General features: G+C 44.3%; 2 protein-coding genes across 2 annotated transcripts; one reads left to right on the top strand and one right to left on the bottom strand.

Moving 5' to 3' along the window:
* Nucleotides 1-2,379: 2,379 nt before the first annotated feature.
* On the bottom strand, nucleotides 2,380-8,674 carry LOC139339188 (GTP-binding protein Rheb). Its single transcript, XM_070974685.1, has 8 exons — nucleotides 8,365-8,674; nucleotides 7,538-7,609; nucleotides 5,507-5,574; nucleotides 5,273-5,355; nucleotides 5,121-5,177; nucleotides 4,977-5,024; nucleotides 4,545-4,626; nucleotides 2,380-3,193 (listed from the first exon to the last, which is right to left on the bottom strand). Exons 1-8 carry the CDS (start codon nucleotides 8,414-8,416, stop codon nucleotides 3,101-3,103), a joined length of 555 nt encoding a protein of 184 aa, XP_070830786.1. The 5' UTR covers nucleotides 8,417-8,674; the 3' UTR covers nucleotides 2,380-3,100.
* A 10,356-nt stretch (nucleotides 8,675-19,030) lies between these two features.
* Nucleotides 19,031-19,930, top strand: LOC139339384 (leucine-rich repeat-containing protein 30-like). Its single transcript, XM_070974975.1, has one exon. The coding sequence runs from the start codon at nucleotides 19,031-19,033 to the stop codon at nucleotides 19,928-19,930; it is 900 nt and encodes a 299-aa protein (XP_070831076.1).
* The last annotated feature ends 977 nt before the right edge of the window (nucleotides 19,931-20,907 follow it).

The following is a 20,907-nucleotide window of genomic DNA, read 5'->3' as shown; positions in this document are numbered from 1 at the left end:
TGCAGGCTAATACACCGCTCTGAGGTTTTTTACTTTACTAAATATTCAAAATCAGTTCCTAAAAATCACGAGAGCAATCGATGCTATGAAGTCTGGAGCACTGAAAGTATTGTACATGCGGCACTGTCTTATCAAATCTGTGCTTTATCTCTCATAGGCTGCAGCACTGAACAGAACAATGAAGTTGTTGGTCTTGACTTTAACCATCGCCCTGCTGATTACAGCTGGTGAGTCTGTCACTGATTCTCCACTGAGTAAACACAACCTCTGCTGCTGTGGAACAGGGACATCTGCTATGTGTGCCTGTCTCATTTTACAGCAGATTATGGGGAGTCACTCTGTAAAAAAAACAGCTGACTTACCTCTTCTGTGGCTTCACGCTCACGTTTAACATCTATTTTCTGAACCAAATCTTACCAACAACTCAAAATAGATTCCCACAGAAAACCCACCAGATCAGGTCACAGAGAGAAAAACAATGACTGACACGTGTGTTTGCTGTTTTTTCTTTTCAGGTGAAGCCCTGAACTGCCACCGGTGTGTTTCCAAAAAGGCTGGAGGAACCTGCGAGCTCACTGTGGAGGCCTGCAGACCAGAAAAGGATGCCTGTGCTGCTGCCAGGTTCCTCAGAGAACCTTGTGAGTTTCTCAACATACTCCAACTACATGAGCTGCAATGAAAAACAAATATTAACTTTGCAAAGTCAAATGAAAGGACACATTTGCTGACACAAGATACAAGAAGTAAATGGCTCAGGGCATCATATTCCTCAAGACCTCCTGTGGATAAATAGTACTGGGCAAGGCAACACACAGAAGACAGTCAGCTGCAGGTCAAATATCTATCAGATCTGTGTGAATCATGTAAATATGGTTCACTGGCTCTACCTCAGTGAGGCGTTGAAGAGTGTGTTTTTTTTCAGTGTTAAAAGCCAACCTTTTGCTTTGTTTTTATCTCTTAGACGGGCAATACCAGAAGTGCATGGCTCTGTCAGACTGCAAAATGCTGGACAGGAACGCCTACATCAACATGACGTGCTGCAGCGACGACATGTGCAACACTTTCTAAAACTCTACAGTGCAGTGCGATCCATCGTCGAGCACGCCGCGTAATGACTCCTGCAGACTGCGGTGCTGCAGGTGGCTCCCAGGTGTGAACGCATGTATGAATTCAAAGTCTTCTGAAAAGCAAAATATGTTCTGTCAAATATCTCCCCTGACAAATAAAGAAGTTGAAATGCCTGTTCTCATTCTTACGTCTGCAAATCTCAGGAGTTTTCTTCTTTTTTTGACAGCCACTTCAATTCAAAACTATGCCTGCATACTATCATTGTAAAGAATACTAGGAATTATTGGATTCATGTTCAGACAAGAGTTAGAAAATCTCATCTGCCCTTTCATTTTCAGCGGCTTGGGTTACTGTAATGGTCTTTTCTCAAGTGTCCTCAAAGAGGTGCTCAGACAACTTCCAGCTCTTTCAGAGCAAAGATGGAGGGAAGCATATCACAGCAGTTCTCTGGGCTTTACACTTCATTTCTGCATGACATTAAATATACATCGATCAGGCACATTAAACATTAAAACCGCTGACAGGTGAAGTGAATAACATCGATCATCTTGTTAAAATGCACTGTTCTGCTGGGAAACCTCGGCTCCTGGTATTTGTGGCAAACAATGCTGCAGACTGAGCACGTCCCTCATGGCAGCAGCGTCCCCCAGCAGGACGATGCAGGCTGCCCTGCTGTAAAAACTGCTAGGGAATGGCTCGAGGAACACCGCAAAGAGCCCAGGCCGGACACCCCCACCTCAAAGCTAAAAGGACGTCCCTACTTCAAGACGAGATTTGACCAGATTTTTACCGACAGCAAGCGAACTCATGCACTGATTGGTGCACTGATGTACGAGACGTCACTTTTTTCTTAGAGCAGCGGGGAACCAGAGAAATTCAGGTTTTCAGGACCTTTAAAACACTCGTTTGTTTTCACATAGGTGAAAAATACATCTCCGACTGTTTGACACTATACTGAACCCTCTCAGATTATCTCTTAGTGGCCTAATTACTGTTCCAAGGACGACATGGAAAAGCGGCATTTGGTTATTATGTGACACAGAGGTTGAGCAAAGCTTCAGGAAATAAAAGAATCTGATGTTCTCCATTGGTTTACACTGAAAGGAGTTAGATCATTATCCACCACACTCTTTCATCCCGCAGCCTCCTTGATTTATGTCATCCTTTTCAAGTTATATATCTGCTGTGTTCATTACCCTCTCTTCAACCCTTCTGTAAAGCAACCTGAACTCTCTTTGAAAGGCGCTGAATAAAAAAAGCTGCCCTGCCTCCCGGGTGACACGGTAATAAGCCACACTCAAAGCAGGGCGCTTTACATAACCACTTTTTGCTTTAATGATTACAATCAAAAACATTTGTACAACATTTTCAACATTAGAAAATGGATGCAGATTTTTTTTTTTTTGGCTGACAGTAACTGCTATGAAACAAACTGAGGGACAGAGAAGTGGGTACTGCGTGGAGATGAAGTAGAAAAAGAGCTGTATACTGGAGGGACCGAACAGCTGGTGATGTATCAGAAGAAACGTCCATGATTACTTATCCATTTTCAGAGCGTATGCGTGGCTGACATGACATTTCTCTCATCTCTTGTTATTTAAACAGACTAGGGCTCGTAGCCTATATGGAAGCTGCATAATGAGAAGCTAAGATGCATGAAGCCACTGCTATCTCCGGCCTTATGGCTGTCATCACTACCGAGCACGGGAAAACATTTTTTCTGATACACCCAAATGATGTTCTGTGTTTTGCATCAGTGCCGAGCACAGAGATGGAGGAAGGGAGGATTGTGGAGAATGTAAGACAAGGGAACCACCATTCATCCTTTTTTTTTATCAAACACACAAAGAAAAAAGAGGATGACAAAAGGGAAATACTGATAAATAACAGTGGAATCAGAGCCATAAATAGACAGTATTGGATATTTAGGACCCTGGAGGGGTGGAGTCAGCTGAGGTGGAGGAGAACTGGCAGCTAGCCTTCAAGTAACGGGATATCCCAGTGCAGTGTCCTGTGTGTTGATTGGGTGGCTCTACATCATGGAGCAGGACGTTTTTCCTGGCTGCACGCCACCGTCCATCTTCTCAGCTTCCAGGATCATCCTCCGGAAAACCTCCACGGCCGTCTGAGGGAGAGAGAGCGAAGCACACACACACATACAGGACGCCGTCACATGTCTCAGTCACACCACTTTGAATTTTCCAGCAGCACGCACGACATCCAGAGGAGCCTCGCCGGCTTCGGGCACAACAGAGGCGGCGTTGTTGTTGTTTGCTAACTCGATTTGAAGCGGATAAACAGCCGTCCTGAATATGAAACTTTGCTATGTTGGGAAATATATCCACCAGAAAAAAAGGAGGGTTTCAAAAACAGATTCCTCTTGTCTGTGTTGTGAGTTTGGGGTTTACTTAAGCTCACGGCGGCCAAGCTGTAGCCTCTCCCTGAATGACAATGAAAGCGAAACTTGGAGTTTTTGGTGCACAAACCTTTGAATCATCGCTAAACATGCACGAAATGACTTTTTTGGGCTGCAGCGCGTCAAGCTGTAAACACAACACTGACATATTATCCTCGAGTTAACATAGCAAACTCATTAGCAAGCGGTGGCTTATTTGTGCGTTCAAAAGATTTGTGAGAAAATTAGCATTAATTTGGAGTCCAGCTTGATGGATGCAAGTCAAATATTAAAATATGGTTGGAGCTGTGGTTTCCTCTCCAGCTCCTGAGGTGAGTATCTGGTTTGTTAGCTGCCAAATGCTCCTTTGTGCTAACCGCTAACTGTGTCTGTGTGCAGTTTGCTGCTGTGCCGCTAGCGTCCTGTGGGTTTTTTGGGCTTTTTTGCTGAAAACAGCTGCCTGCCTTGCAGAGTAGGATAATAATTCTGACTTCCTTTTTGCATTGCACAAAGTTATTTGATCCACTGTTAACATGCGTCAAAATTTTAACTAGAGCAGCCTTAATTTCTAGAGTTGTCTTTCGGTCCTAGTTGATTTGCAACACCTGTGGTGACTCTCAGTGACTTTAAGTTTGTTTTAATAATAAAGTTTCTGCAGTTTCTATTGAAACGACACTTAACTACCAAAGGACTCAGCCAACAGTGTTCACAGCACACACAGACAAACCATTTTCTAAAAACGTAGGTCCACAATTAGAACCGCAGGAACGGCGGACTGATGACATCATCGGGGTTATTTTGGATTTCTTTTGGAAATTTCCCCTCAGAGCCACAGAGGACATTATACAACTGTTCAGAGGATCTTCCCCATAATGAGTAAGGATGAGTTGATGTGTACAATCAGAGCAGTTCCCCTTTTAGGGTTCTAACTTAAAATGAGATGAAGCCCTTTGTCAGAATAACAACTACTTTTTTGGCCTTATTCTGGCATCAGAGCCGTTTTAACTGGGTACTGGGTATTTTAACAGATAAGCCACGAACACCTGGTGCTGACTACGCTCTCCGCAGCCTCGGCTCTTACCTGGTTCTCTTTAGCTGAGGACTCCATGAAGGCAGCGTTCCACGATTCGGCTAATGCTTTTCCTTCTTCACAACTGATTACTCTAAAGAAAAAAAACACACACTCAGTGACAGCAGGCCGGTCAGTCAGTTAGAATAAAACACATAAATATTTCACAGCATGGCTGCAGAGTCGACTGTTTTCTAACCCACTGAGTTTAATTCATAAGAAATCTGCTCTTGCAAACGCCCATTGAGTACGGTGTAGCGCACACAGACAAGCAGAACTACGCTCGCTTGGTAGAAATGTGCCTGAGTGTCATATGTTGGCATGTTGGCTGCTATCAAAAGCCTACAAAATGATAAGAAATTATGACTAAAACTGGCTACTGTGCACTCCGTGTGTACCTCGTATCTACAGTGATGTGCAATGAAGGTGTGCGTTAGGACATACCGCTCCATATGTAGGTCGTTCTTGTTTCCGACGAGCATAATTGGTACTCTGCATTCGAGGGAAAAGTCAACAGCACATTGTCATTTACGCATGATATATTACACGCGTCCTGGAAAGCCTCGGACGGCAAAAATAAATACTTACTGAACTTTTCCCACCATGTCCAATAGTTTTTCATGGATAACTTGTACAACTTCAAAGCTGGAGGAAACAGGGTAGAGTTCATCTTCAGCATTCGCGAACTGTGCGCATCGTGTATATTTGTTTGCTTTGAAACCAGGCAGGCGAAAGCATACCTTTTATTAGACGTGACTGAGTAGACCAGAATGTAACCGTTGATATCTATGGAGTAGGTCTGCGGGAAGATGGAGTACTCGTCCTGCAGGGACGGGAGATGGAGAGATTAGCATGCGCGGTCTGAGGTTTGGGATGGGAGGAATTAAAACAGCAAACTGTGAAAGAACATCATCAGAACGACACATATTTACATAAAAATCAATAACCCGGCTACTGCTAATGCTAATGCATACCTGTCCTGCTGTGTCTACCAGCTGAAGGTGGTACTCTTGTCCATTTATTGTGATCATTTTAGTAAATGCTGCAGTTAAAAGAAAAGATCAATTAGTCAACAGAAATGACAAGCTGACGGCGAATACAACACCATATATATATATATACTGTACTACACAGCCTACTATATAGTACTACACAGCTGACTGTATCTTCATTTGTGTGCAGGTCTTGAGACATATGAGAGACTACCCAGTTATGGATCCAGTGAGTTCAGAAATGTCAATATCTTCCTGGATGATGGGTCATCTCGTCTACAGCGGGACTGAGGGATCGCACCGCCTGCAGCATCTCGCTGGTAACGCTGACACTTCACTTCATGTTAACCATGCGGAGGTTATTTATAGGTGCAGACCACACGGTGGAGAAACGCAGGGTGATATGTGAGCGAACACGTCGGGAAAAATACAAACAGCCTACAGCGAAAGTTTATCCTCAGATCTCTGGAAATGCGTGTGTTGAGGAGACTGATGTTGTCTCCTCTCTAAGCCAGCGATGTCCAAGCTTTTAGCACCAGACTCAGCAGCACGAGGGTTAATTCTGACCGAACGCTACAGCAGCTGATTTCCCCAAAGTTCCTCTGAAGAAAGTTTCCCTTTCTTTCTAATTGGAAGTGTGGAAAACTGGTGAAATCAGCTGGTGTAGTGTTTGGACACATTGGTTCCAAGGGAACATTACACCCCGCCGGGTAGCAGTTCAGCCTCATAATGCTTCTTCTTTCAGAGACATCGTGCTCGAGAGTTACAAGGACGCACGGCTCAGATGTCCACAGTGATGACAACATGCTTTGTTTATGGAAAAGATGACAAAATCAAACACTTAGAGGAAAAGTATTTCACTTTCTGTTCATCAAGTTTGGTGTGATGAATCTGAATGAGTAAAATGTGAAACATTAGCTGCTTAATGATATAATATTGGTATCAGATGTCACACTTTATTAAAGCTACAAGGATTAACTGAAAATCTGCAACTTTTCTGTCTGTTTTTCGTATTTTTTTGTAAGTAAAATTGTAAAATACTCTCTGGTTGCAGCTTCTTCAGTGTGTGGATGTGCTGCTTTTCTCTGTCTTGTGTCATTGCTAATGAAATATTCCTGACTTTTGGACGACTGCTCAGACAAAAAAGAAAATACGTCGATGCCACAATGGACTCTGGGAAAATGTGACGGATATTGTTTGTTATTTTCTGACATTTTACACCAAAAAAAAAAAAAAAAAATGGAGACAGTAACTGGCAGATTAATCGGCCCTTACAATAATCATTAGCTGCAGAGCTGTCGTATATTCTGCCTGAAAAGCTCATCATGATATACAACCACCTGTTATCATGTGATCGCTACTCCAAACTCAGGTCATGTGATAACAACTAAACCACCTCCATGGCAACTGACTGACTCCATCCTCTGAGGAAGGCCACAAGATGGAGCTGAAAGCGTTGAAAGCACCAAGTAAGCGAACGGCATGATGAGGATTCAAACATTTATAATCATTTCAACCATATTGACCAATCTGACGTCTTCTAGGGGGGGTTTTTCCTGATCAGAGCTCAAGTTCATGTGCTGTAAGACATTTTTTTTGTCCTGTATATACAAAAATAACTACGCTTGACTGTATAATTGAGAGCCTGATAACCAAACTTAAGTTTACGCGTGTATAAACGGTAAAGTGTCAAAGGATAACACAGCCTGTACATCGCCTACCTGCACTACAGAGACATGTATTGCTCACTCAGGGCTCTTCAGCAGAGGTGGACCACGCTGCCTGAGGACTGCTGAGGTCATTAAAAATGCACTCATGCTTCTATAAAACACAACATGACGGGAAAAAGGGTGCCAATGAACAGAGCCGTTGTATTTTAGTGTGGCTACAGTTTAAGCTGTCATCTAAGAGACGCACCAGCGTCTGAGCGGTTCACCACTTCCACTGAACCGCTTCCTGTGGGAAACCCTGCTCGTGTATCGAGGTGCGACGGACCGCAAAATCCACACTTACTGTTTTCTATTGTCGGGTCATAGGAGTCGACAAACTGGCCTTCCACAAACTGAATTGTCAAGGAGGACTTTCCTGCAAAATACAAAGGAGTATTAATAACAGGGGACGTTTGGGTGTCAGAAAATCACTGGAAACGTGGAAATAAAATGTCAGAAGTTTATAAAATGGGTTTGCTTCAATCAGGCACTGTGGCTCATTCAGCATAAAGATGACACAAACTGAGAGATCAGTGGCTGATAATCATACGCACGTTACGCAATAATACACAGATATTTATTATTAGACAATACGCATCCTATAGTGTCACTATGGGGGATGTATCTGAGTAGTCAACCATGAGCACAAGTCCTGGACTATCACAGGGTTTAGTGCTGGTATGCTGGCCGGGCCTTCAGTCGCGCTATCTGTGCCATCTTGCCATCCTGAACATCCTGATCCACCGCACGCAAACTGCGCTTCTGCGGCTTCACATGCGGTAGAACAAACCGCACAGAAATGCGTCAAATCCGGTGGTCCTCCAGGCCTTCGCGCAGAGCATGGCGCCGGATAACCAGGGTTAGGGTCACTGATGGAGGCTGGTTATCGTAAAAATCTCCGTCCTGAGCCACAACCCACAGGGCCACGTCTCACCTGGTGGCGCTCAGAGATGCCGCTCTCTACAATGTAAGTCTCTTATAGGAGGCGTAAAGCGCTCCGGTAATGGATTTAAATTGACCCGAAAGGCCGCTGAAATTTAGCCCAGCGTCACACCCGAGGAGGCCCTTGAGGTATCATCCCTCCCACCCTCCCACCCCCACACCTCGGCATGTCGTCGGGTCGGAACTCACCTACGGATCTGTACCCGAGGATGGCGATTTTTCGTGATTTCGGCTGCGGCATATCTCGTTCTGGTTATCGCATCTAGTCCTCGGGGTCCACCGCAACCTCCAACCGGAATGGCATCCAAATTCAAGGGGCGCACAGATTCGACATACAGCCGCCAGGAGACAGCAGGAATCCCTCTTACTTGTTGTTAAAATGAGGAATTTCACTTCAGCGGATTGAAAATAAAATGTTATTTCGGGTCATATAAAGAAAGCATGGAGCATCTAAAGATCTACAATAACTGCGTCACTCCCCTTTGCGATGTAATGAATTAGTAATTACTGCTCCGTCCTAATTGGCTACACGCGGGGTGGAGGCGGGCGTTGGTGCCTGTTGTAAAACTCTGATTGGATGAGATGGGAGTTCGTCAAGCGGCTGGGCGAGCGTCCTGGAATGTGATTGGTTGTGAGACGCATTATGACGTGCTGGGTGGTCGGTTGCAATGTCATTCATGTGTACAGGGTCAGGGAGCAGAAACACTGGGCTGGCTGAGCGAATGAAGACGACATTTTTATTTTTTTACTATTAACACGGACACTCTGTACCAATTATGTAATGACCTCTAGAAACACACAAGAGTATATATAGAATAGTAAATAAAATATAATTGATTTTACTTTTCTTATGGTGGTTATATAGTAGTCTTATATACAATTACACTGACAGAGCCTAATATAATATTACTATAAAAGCATGAATGACACACATTATTGCTGTTATTGCCTACTGAAAATATTCTAGACGTATCAGAGGGATACATGATGCATATAAACTTACTATGTATCGCAACCTTCATAGCAATAGCCATCATAGGACAATTATGGACAATGGTGGAAGAAGTACTCAAAACCTTTACATGTGTAAAGTAAAGGTGGCAATACCACAGTGTAGAAATACTCTGTTACATGTAAAAGTCCTGCATCTATCTATATACTACCAATGGTATATGAAATATTTATAATCAAAACACTGAATAAGGCATTCAGTATGATGGATACTTCTTCTTCTTCTTCTTCTTCTTTTTTTTGCTTGCATGGCTGTTATACTTCTGAGCTTTTAAATTATTTTAGAAACTCTTACATTTTGAAATTTGTAGTCAAGTACAGTACTTCAGTGAATGTACTTTTTTGCATCCCACCAGTGACTTTTACTTACTAAATGAAGGATCCGAATACTTCACTGGAAACTCACCGGTGAGTAGGCTGCAGTAAACTGCTCAACACAAAGTTGATCAAAACCACATTCATGACAGTAACATGACTGTCGCTGCCACAGAGGTCAGGTCCTTTGTCTTGTTTCTGGGAATCTGGGGGTTTTTAATGACACAAAGAGCAGTTTCTGACCTTATTTCTGAAATCCAGACGATGACTTACACTACAAACTTGCTTTGAGCACTGGGGACATTTGAAGTATTAACAGAATAATATCAGAATGAGAGAACTGCAGGTTCAATAAGGACACAATGAGCTCACAGCACAGACACAGTCCACAGGTCTACTATGATTCTCAAATCCAATATTACCAATATTAGATGTAGAAAAGTCTCATTCACCTGCTCGTCCACTAGATGTCCTCATAACACCATTTATATCTCACAGGAAGCACTGACAGTACCAGGTGCCTGCTCCTATGTGCTCAAATATTCCCACCAAAACATCTCCAAACTCACATCTTCAAACTCACTCAGCACTGTTTCTCAATCTGTGCATTACAACCCCCTACGACACTGTACATCAACAACCTCACACATAAATCAAACTGCACACATCCCTGATTATCTGAGCTGATAGTGTGCACCACTATGGATGTTAAAATACCCAGTTCTTAATATAACTGTGGCCTTAAACCAAACCACAGGCATGCCACAATACCATAGGAACTCAGGCCACAATTAGTGGGTTAAGCCCATAGGCAGACACTGGAATTCAAAGCAGGTGGTGAGATGTAGAGGGTCCGTCTTCACAAATACCGAGGATGCAGTCTGTAAAACAGAATTTTTCATACAGCTTAAAAGCCAGTTGAGAGAGTTTGGGAGCAAAACTCCTGAAATAATTATACGCTTTCTCAAAAATAGCCCATAAACCCAAGGGTGTGCGGTTTTTCTAGCCCTGTGACCACTGAAATCCCCTGTTTCCTCGTCACGTCCCGGGCCATTACTACTTAATCACAGAACTGTCCAACTCCCCGTCAGTAAGACCCAACTGTTTTGCCTCCACACACACTTCTCAGCGGTGGAGACAAGAAATCACTGGTGTCAGCAATAGGCGATTTGTTCTGCATGACATTGGGTGTCAAAAAAAAAAAAAAAAAAGCTCAACTGAAATGGCTGATGGGTGCCTGCAATCACTCCGTACACACACAAATACACACTCATGCTCATGAACGCTGTCACTTCCTCTGACTCTCTCTCTCTCTTTCTCTCTCTCTCACACACGCACACACACCCCCTCAGGAAATTATGATGACCAAGAATAGGTCACACTGGTAATACAGCCATGTTCTAGCTGGGGATTACAGTGTGCTGACACAGGCCAACAATAAATACCCCCATGCAAGAACAACAGGTGTCTGACAAGATTGTTTCACTTTAATAAAAGGCTTACACGAGCCTCAGAGAAATAATACATTAAGCTCTTTTAGACATGTTGGCCTTTTATTGCTTCATCCCTTGTGATTGGAAAATGTCTTTTTTTCACCCCAACAATTAATCTCAAAGAATCTTGCGTGCAGCCACAGGGAGGTGTGCTTAAGGCGGCGGCGGCGTTGTGCGTGATTGTTAATGTCATGAGATGGATATTCTCGTCACGAGCCGTGTTGCAGGTTGGAAATTCACTTTCTAGCCCCTATTTTCTGTAGCTGTGCGAGCTAGTGGACGTGCAGCTGGAGCTCGTGTTTCTGAACCCTGGGTGCGTGGCCACCGGCGCCAGCCTCTTTCAACTCACTGTGAAAGCACCCCTGGCTCTGTTAGTATGCCAGCCTGAGCGCCAGCGGAGCGAGTCAGCCACATCCTCCAGCTGGGTCTGTGCCACCAACGGGCACCTGGGCCCACTCGCAAACCTCATGAAACGGAATGCATATTTAACTCAGAGGAATGCATTTGGGTGGCATCTCTCACCAGCCGGTCGGTATGTCTGCATGATGCCTGGAGGACACCCGATGCACCTTTATTTCGCTCATCTGTGAGACTTTCATCTACCTTTTTGGACACAGAGACTTTTTAACTGGCAGATTCACACTTCAGGCTGTGCCTCAGCTGTTGGACTGTGTCCAGAGTCACACAGGCCTGAAAGACAGCCATCGTTATCCAACTCTCACAAGGTGTCATTGTAGGGATCCAATGATTACCATATCAGCACCACATGAAACATTTATGGCTTGCTGGCAGTGATGGCAAGCATCCTAATTTCCAGAGCAGAGCTTGTCAGATCCTATTGTTTCAAGGTCTGTTGACATGAACAGAACTTGTGATGAGACTGTACTGTCAGTTTCTGCGCCACACCTGACACGCCACCAAAGTCTCACAGACAGCTCGCTTGCTTGTGACTCACATGACATTCTCACACACACACAACACACACACACACACACACACACACACACACACACACACACACACACACACACACACACACACACACACACACACACACACACACACTTTGCAATAAGCAGAAACTGAAACTGCCAGTGCTCCTTCGCCCCGTTTGCTCTGCTGTCCTGCTGCTGCTGCACTGCTCATTTGCTCGTGTGCAAACCCTGTAATGCAAACTCTCTCTGCTGTCACCACATATGTAGCATTTAATAAGCAGGCTCAGCTGTCAACAGGCTGACGATGACACTTCAGGATTAGCCCGAGAATCAGACTGATTTTTGTATGTGTTGACTTGAGATGGGGGCAGAAATTCAGTGGTCTGGAACCAGGCGGGCCCAGACAGATCCGATGGTCATGCATCATGAATGGAGCCATGCAGCGTAAGTCAAGCCCCTAACTGAGTGTCCTATCTGTGTTGTTTGGACTTGTCCCAAAGTTAATGCTTTACTCTCAACAATGATGATTGTTTCTTTCCGCTGTCAGAGTTTTGTTGGCAAATTTTCCCTCGTTGGAATTGAGGGTGCAAGGATTACAAAACCCCTTGAGGCATATTTGCGATTTGTGATATTGTGCTCTATAAATAAAATTGACTCAACTCACAGCTTCACTTCACCAAGCTGTTTTCTGCTTGTGCTAATATGCACATTGTGAGTCAATGTCTTCGGCCTCATCAGTCTGTATTTGCATGCTTGGCAGTATCAGTTAGCTTCGAGGCTAGCTGTGCCGGATCTGCCTGCAGGCGATGTCTGGTGTCCTCAGCCTGCTAATGTCTAGCAGTTGCTGTCGTTGACCTCTGGATTGTATTCATACTGATATGAACTGTCACTTACTTTCATGCAATGGCTGAGCTCATTTTTCCTTTGCCTGACGTTTGGTATCACGGTACATTCCTGCTGTTGACCTAAGCAGCGTGCTGAAATATGAATACTCATGTTTGGGCTTCATCAGCTCTCTTTGAATGATTTCAGTCCAAGGCTAAGTCTGAAATTAGTTAACTGTGCTGGAAAATGTTACCATTGCTTAAAAGTAAAAGCACTTATTCGAGTTATTCTTCAAACTGAAGCCATGTGGATCCAGTTCACACCTGACATTTACTTCCTTCTTGGGTGAGCCGATCACAAATATGTCAGTTGACACTTGGCATTAAAATGCAGCTCCACATGCTTCTCAAGTGACCCTTTGGGATCTGATCTCACTCTCCTGCTTTATATGCAAATAAACAGTGCTTTCCTGTTTTCAAAGACCAAATGTGTTGTTGGCATGAGGCAGCAATGCGCCGCCTGTGTTGAGTTGGCCAGAAGTTTGCAAAGACCTTGGAACAAACAGAAATCAGCTTGTTTCATGTGTGCTCCATTCACGAGAGTCCATTGTGCCTGTTGTTGTGGCTTCCTCCTATACTTCCGACAAAGTTGAGTAGAGGGTCCTTCAGTGTGGTCTAGGACACATTCTCCTAGGCGCTGCTAAAGGAATGTGGCCACATCCAACCAAGACCACCTCTGCATGTGGTCTGAGGGAGCAGATCTCAACGAGTCCTCAATGCATCTTGGGTACTGTCACACCTGTGCGCAGAGCTGTCCACTCGCGGTCAGATCACCCAGGTGTAAACAAGTCATGATAATGACTGTGTGAAATGAGCAAACCCTGTCCATTAGATGTGACTGAAAGCTCCAAATCAAGCCGGTAAGTGGATCATGAGTTACTGCTATTTCCACAGCAGAGAACAAACCTTCACGCTGAATTTTTTCTCTCGCAGATTTGCCTTGCTTTGTTTTTGTCTCTGATTTGATTGTTTTATATTGTTTAAAGGGTTGCTTGTATCCAACTCAGCCTTATACATACTCCTGTAAAAGTTGGAGGTTCTTTATTGAGGCTGAAGTTTTTTTTGACACTACAGTCCCTGAGCAGTCTGAGGTGCCCAGTGGGGGAATAGCCACATGGCGTCTGGTGTACAAACCCACACACAGTAAATGCCTCATATATTAGCTGGCATCAGACTCTGTATCTAATGCAGCTTCGGAGGAGATCTTCATTGTTATCAATTGTGGGTTTCTGGTGAGCTTTCAGGCAGCGTCGAAGTCAGCGCCTGAGCTCCAAACAGATTGACCTCATTGCCATCCCAAAGCATTGACAGTTTAGCTCATCACGATCAATCTACAACTACACTTTTTGTTCAGCACTCAGTAGCCTATAGCGGCGGCTGTGAGCAGGTGAGACCCAGATAGGCTGCTCGGCGGTACTTCATCACCCTGCTTGTTGTTGTCACAGCCACAATTGGTTTGTACTCCCCATCTGCTGCATCAGCAAAGTCAGGACTGATTTGGTCACTTTGGAGCCCAGTTAGCTTTGCTCACCGCACTTCCCTGTTGATTCCAGCCATCATTACAAATGGTATCTTTATGCAGTGGAGTTAACCCGGATAGTGCTCTCCCCTGGGTGCCTTTATTATCTATTCATCATGTTGTCCCAGTTTATCTCAAGATGAATCTGGCTGCTTCACCACAGATCTAACTACAGATACCTGCCGTGTGGCCTGGGGAGAGAGATTAGGAGATTACAAGATACTCAGTGGAGGTGCTTCAGTTAGAGTTGATAGGGGGGTGAAAAATATTCTAAGAAGTATGTAGAATGGTAATGAATTTGTGTTTGTGCTCTTTTAGCAGCAATTTGTCTTCAAAGTAGGCTTGAATATGTTAAAACTGCCTTGTTATGTGATAATTTCTGTGGTGACAATTTGCACAACCAGCCAGGGGCGACCACGGTGTGTCCAATCAGGTAAATAAATGAACATTTGAAACATAGAAATGAAATGTTCTTGGCCTCGTATTCAGCCTCCAAGCAGACTTGTTGGACACTCCCTCAAATTTCCTCCCCACTCATTTGCATCGCTGAGTAGATCCTTTGTGTCACCTGGAGGTTTGAGCAGAGCAGTGTTGCAGCCAATTTCCAGATGGTAATTCAAATGTGTGACATATCCCCAATTTTTGACAAAAACGCACGGCCACTTCCACAGACTCCATTAGCTTGGCGGATGCGTAAGCGTGCACAAATGGAAAGTGGAAAGTGTCCAGTAGTGTGAATATTCACATCTGCACCTGCTGAATAATAGACGATTATCAGCTCAGGTGGCTCGCCATCCACCTCCGTTCACATGCTCTGTTCCATTTCATGCTGCTAATTTTGTCTGGAATACTCAATAGGCTTGCAAAATGCATATTTCTTGTCTTTTAGGTCTGATCTTGTCTTGTATTCCGTCTAAAGAGGGAACATATTCTTCAATAAGAGTGCTGGCTTCAGGGAGCAATGTGTCTGCAATATAGACTCTAAAGAGCCTCGGGTCTTGGCAGGTACTCCTTACATTTCAACAGGACAGAGACACCTAGGGCAGATTCTGTGGCAGAAAGGCCATATATCATCTGTCATCGCCAGAAGCCTCCACAGTAATGAACAAGTGATAATGGTATATATCTTGAACTTGAGTCTCTAAAGGTAGCTCATCCAGAGTCATTATTGTGCCACATAACCAGATGAGCTTTCTCAAATGAGATCATTTTTGTCACCCTGAGGACTGGAGGGTGTAACTGTTCTCAGAGTGAATAACTCATCCTCATTTGGCGCTAATGGGACTCTGTATTAAGGTGTTGTGTGAATGCAAGAGGAATGGTAAATCCCATTTTCTTGTAATTTAAATCTCAAGCTGTTTCTACACATCTGTTGTAGGGAGAAAAGTCATTTGGAGAAAAAAAAAAAGCATACACAGGATGAAGAAAGGAGGATTTAATGAAGATTCATGCCTCACAAGATCATGATGGAGTGCCAGGCAATGGTGTGTTTTAGAGAGGTATGTCATGATGACATCTCTCTGTCACAGAAATGAGCATTATTTGCTCTGTCCATTCATCCGCCCACCTTTCTAATATCTCTTCGACCCCCGCCCTCCGTCTGCCCATCTGCCTGAGCTTTTTCCAGGTATTTCAATGCTACGGTTAACCCATAATGAAGGGTATGCATATGACGCCGGTGGTTTTCTAGATATTTGACAGCATGTGTTCTGAGTCTCTCCGGGCCTGTGTTTGCACATGGAGGGGGGGTTGTGCTGTGACGGTTACAGCTGAGGTGTCATTTTTCATGTAAATAGAGGATGGCAGGATATAGCAATCCTGCTGTTTGTGAAACCAGGCGTGGTACACATATGCACAAGATCAGCAGTATAGATCTCCCAAACACTGAGGGCTGCATCAAGACTTGTCTCGTCAGCTGGAAATCCCTTTCTACACAAAGTTACTGTGATTTGAAGCTGTTAACATTTACTAAAAAAAATGTCCAGATGAGACATGCTGCACAAGCAGCTGCCTGAACAGGCAATGCACCCCAACAGCCCCATCTCCCGCGTCCAATTCAGCAAACACATGATTCAACCTGCCATTCATAAGTGCTGATGTAGCCATGCTCAGAGCACAGCCACCGAGTCCCCAGAGTTGGATATCACTGCTAACTGTCATCCAAGTACTTTGATTACTGGAGTGGGAGAAGAATGATGACTAAGGCTGCACTAAGTCCTGGTCAGACTCTGTAAGGCTGTCGGGGAAAGTGGATCAAGTCCAAGCTCCCATTTACACCCCTTACATTTATATAACGTGTTCACAGCTTGTAAATGTAGACCTCTCCTGTTGCAAAAAACACGCTAATCACCTGACACCTCCTTGATGCCATGAAGTAAATAGGAATGAAAATAATGTTTATTTTGAAAAGTCAATTTCTGTCCTAATTTAACAGAATTACATCTTTTATTGTTTTAGTTATCAGAGAATAAGGCCACACTTTACATAGCTTCCCCTATTTAGCATTTCTCAGCAGCATATACACATTTAATAAATGGTTTATAACACACTGTGATGTTATAAGCAGATATAAGGTATTTTTTGAGTGTTTATTTACTTGTACTTGACACTTAAAATGTCCTCATGTTATAAACAATTTACTATGTTTATATACTGCTATAGATAGACAGACAGATGGATGGATATCAATCCCGAAGAGAAATTGCAGTTATTGCAGCTATTCAAGAAGTAATTAGAAACCAAATTATATACAATAATGAATCAAATATATTAAATAAATATAATTTAGAAGAAAAATGACAATGGAGACTTGGTCTCATAATAGCTTTCTAAGAGTTGAAGCATCATTAATATGAAGGACTGTTGGCAGCAGTTCAGTCACATGCTGTCCTCTACATTCTGTACATTTGACATCTATTGCATGACTGTCTGTCCTGTAAGAGCGAGCTGTCCTGTTGCTCTTTCTGAAGTTTGTCACGCTTGTTTTTCCTGTTAGACTCAAGTCTAATCTATAAAGCCTAATGTCACAAATTGCAAATTAGCCAGAAGGGGCTTTACAATCTGTACACAGTATATGACACCCTCTATCCTTTGACCCATATATGACATGATGTAATTATTCTGGATGCATTCATGTGTAAGCAACATTTCACTGCTGGTAGCTGGTCAAGATGGAGCTTATTTTAACAATTTCAGATGAAGTTCCAGCATGATGAAGGTCTGGTGGTGCTCTCCAACTGTCATGTGTGTCGTTTTGGGAGTCACTGGCAATCAACCTACTCAGAGGTGTTTAGGTATGTGGACATGAATCTGAGCCTGAGAACGAATCACCATGGCCATATTTAAGCAAATCTATGACAGTGACAAATCCCATCAACAAAACCTACACTTCTACAGTTTCAGCTCCTTTTTCTAAGTCGTCTTAGTTAACCAAACTAGAAATGCCACTAGTGTAACTTTGCTGTAATTCATCTTCCTCGTGTGTGAAGTAGCTTGCAAAGCGACGCTTTCAAGCAGCTTCCCCAACACTGCTCTTAAGTAACTAGGAGCTAAAGCTGTTAAATAAATGTAGTGGAGTAAAATGTCCAATATCTTGCTCTGAACTATAGTGGAGTATGTAGAAATACTCATGCGAAGTAAAAGCAGAGTACCTCTGATGGGATCTCTGCATTGCATGTAGGTGTAAATATGTTTGTTTAAGCCTGTGAAGAGCTATACCTGCTTCTCAGCAGATGCATGATGGGATATCTCCACCATCCTCTGACCTGATGACCACACATACAGAGTACAAGTATTCAGTAAATACTGGGGCATGCAGGGAGACTAATTCAAAAGTATAAATGCACCACATCATATGCTTTTACTTAAGGAGAGATTCTCCCCTGTTTTCTGGGAATATACTGGAATGTCCCACGTCCTTTTGCATTCGAGAGTGAACCAACACGTCTGTGCACAATGTTCCACTAATACCTCTAAGAACTGTTACTTTTTTGAGAGATGATTCAGTGCTTTCATGGCTGCCGGCTTGGTGCCATATTTAAGTTGAGACGAGAGACTGTGCACAAAGGCTCAAGGGGCCAGCGCGAGAACAAAACGTGAGAAGAGATTATAGTCAGCCAGCGATGGTATGTGAAGTATCTGAATTATTTCAAATACAAAAATATGAAACACTTTCAATGTATTACAAGTGAAGTTAAGATAAACATGGTTGTGCTACCAGTGTGACACGTCTGTGAGCGACGATGTATTTCTGTGTTTTTGGCCATGAGATCATGGCACTGACCTCAGCTGATTGAGCTCACACAGCATCCCATCCCCAGCCCTGCCCTCCTGCAGTGGGTGGAGCAGGAGCAGGGTGCTATCTGTGGACTTGCAAAGTGACAGGACCAGCTGGGGAATGAAATCCAGTAAGACAGGCACTTGGTCTGGGAGACGCAGACCACGAGCCCCCAGAGTGCTCAGTTACAGCAGCCTGTGACTCAACTCAGTGAGAAGAAGTCAGCCAGGATTCAGCGTGAGTGCTGCCAAACATCAGGATTTCTACAGCAACCTTTAGAACTGATCATGTTCTGTGTGGCTCGTTCAAGAACCCCGGAGACCAAACAGCAGCCATTATCATTAGCAAGCCTCTCAATGTTGGTGATTCAGCTAGTTGCATGCTGACATCTTGTTATAGGCGATAGAATCAACAGGACGACGATGGGTGGGAAGCAATCTCGCAGTACCTCCAACAAGGATTTGAATGAGCTGAGTGTGAGACAAAGGAGCAGGAGTGCCGGGCGAGACGACCAGCCCAGCCTGTCCCCCGCTGCTGAGAGGATCCGCAGACACACCACAGTGCACTTTGGCTACAGCACCCTCAGCCTGGCCATGCGGGGGCTCGATGGGACCCCCGCTGAGCTGTGGGAGCTCCGAGAACTGCAGAAGCTAAACTTGTCCATGAACTGCCTGTGCTCTCTGCCCCCCGCCCTGGGCACTCTGGACAATCTGGTGATCCTTAACCTGTGGGGTAACAACCTGTCCAGCCTCCCGCCCGAGATCGGCCTCCTGAAGAAGCTGCGAGTGCTTTTCGCCTGCCGTAACCGCCTGAGCGAGGTCCCCGAGGAGCTGGGCTCCTGCACCTGCCTGGAGGTACTAAGCCTGGCAAACAACCAGATCACAGGCCTCCCTGGCAGCTTGGCAACCATGTGCAAGCTGACAAAACTCAACCTTAGCCACAACCGCATCGTTCACATCCCCACCTGCGTCTACAGCATGAAGGGCCTGGTCTTTCTCCACCTGGCTTGCAACCGCCTGGAGACCATTGCGGACCAGATCCAGGACTTGGTTAACCTGAAGATCCTCATCGTGGAGGGAAACAGCATCCACACGCTGCCGAAGACGCTGTGCTTCCTGGAGTCTTTGGAACTTCTCAATGTTGACTTCAATGACCTGCAAAACGTGCCGGTGGAAATGTACCTACTGAGCGGGCTCAGGAGGTTGGCCTGCCACCCGCTGGATAAAGGACTTCATATTATTCATAACCCCCTCCTCAAGCCTATCCAGGAGGTGCTGCAAGGAGGACTCAGTGCCCTCTATAACTACCTCAAGCCCACGTGAGGCACCATCACTGTGTGTGTTTTTGTGTGTTCATTTGCGGGTGTGTGTCTCAGAGAGTGTGTCATTATGGGATAGTGGCACAAATCCAGCCCCTGGCACGTGGTGGTCATGCAGTGAGCGCTAGCTGTTAGCACTGATTACATAATGATATTATCGCTCAAGACAAATGACCGTTGCTCAATATTAATACACGTCCTGTTTTTGTGTCATATAAAAGTTGGGTTAATAATAAACAAGTAACTGCCGTGTCATGTGTAAACATTTGTTAATCCGCAGCAAAGGGGTCAGGACAAGTCGCTCAGCTCACGCAAAAATTCACAGGTCCACATTTGGGGCCTGATCACTGGGCAGTTGATCTTGTTTGGCCTGTGGCACACGGGAAGTCCAGCTCCAGATCACCACCCTCTCTGCTGCATTCAGGTCACGGGGATCAGGTGTGTAAAGTCAGTGGAAAGAACGGAGGAGTGGGGCTTAAGATCTGCAAAAAAATAAATAAAACAAAACACAACAGGGACTTTAGACTCTGATTAAATGTTGTTCCACTCCACCAGGTCAGAGCAGAGCAGGGCTGCTGGGGGGCAGCTCCTCTGAGGCTGTCGGCTGCTGTGACACTGATGATTTGAAGCCATGGAAAATAAAACCTTACAATGTATCATATGATTGAAAAACTCTAAAAATATAAATGTGGAGCAAATTATTCAATTCGATGTTCAGACAAACTGCCCAGAGTCTGAATTATTTTGTTATATAGAGTTTGTAATTACTGCTAATTTGGACCTACACTGACTGTAACATGAAAACAAATATCATACATAAAGAAAAAAGAAGCTAAATGATTAATTAGTTTAACTAATACCATGATTTCCAGTTACTCTTTTTGCCTTAAGCAGCTTAAAACACTAGTTGCAGCTCCTAAAGATCTTCATGGATGCTCAAGCATCACACACTGTAACCCCACATCCAGCCACTCCGAGAAC

Source organism: Chaetodon trifascialis, chromosome 11 (assembly GCF_039877785.1).
Source record: "Chaetodon trifascialis isolate fChaTrf1 chromosome 11, fChaTrf1.hap1, whole genome shotgun sequence".
NCBI classification, from domain to species: Eukaryota; Metazoa; Chordata; class Actinopteri; order Chaetodontiformes; family Chaetodontidae; genus Chaetodon; species Chaetodon trifascialis.
This window is presented reverse-complemented; position numbering and strand designations above follow the sequence as displayed.

Coding starts and splice junctions, on each gene's coding strand:
- LOC139339384 (XM_070974975.1), top strand. CDS start 19,031: ATGGGTGGGAAGCAATCTCGCAGTACCTCCAACAAGGATTTGAATGAG.
- LOC139339188 (XM_070974685.1), bottom strand. CDS start 8,416: ATGCCGCAGCCGAAATCACGAAAAATCGCCATCCTCGGGTACAGATCC. Junction 5,178..5,272: donor TCAGTCACGTCTAATAAAAG/GTATGCTTTCGC, acceptor TGTTTCCTCCAG/CTTTGAAGTTGTACAAGTTA. Junction 4,627..4,976: donor AACGACCTACATATGGAGCG/GTATGTCCTAAC, acceptor TTTTTTCTTTAG/AGTAATCAGTTGTGAAGAAG.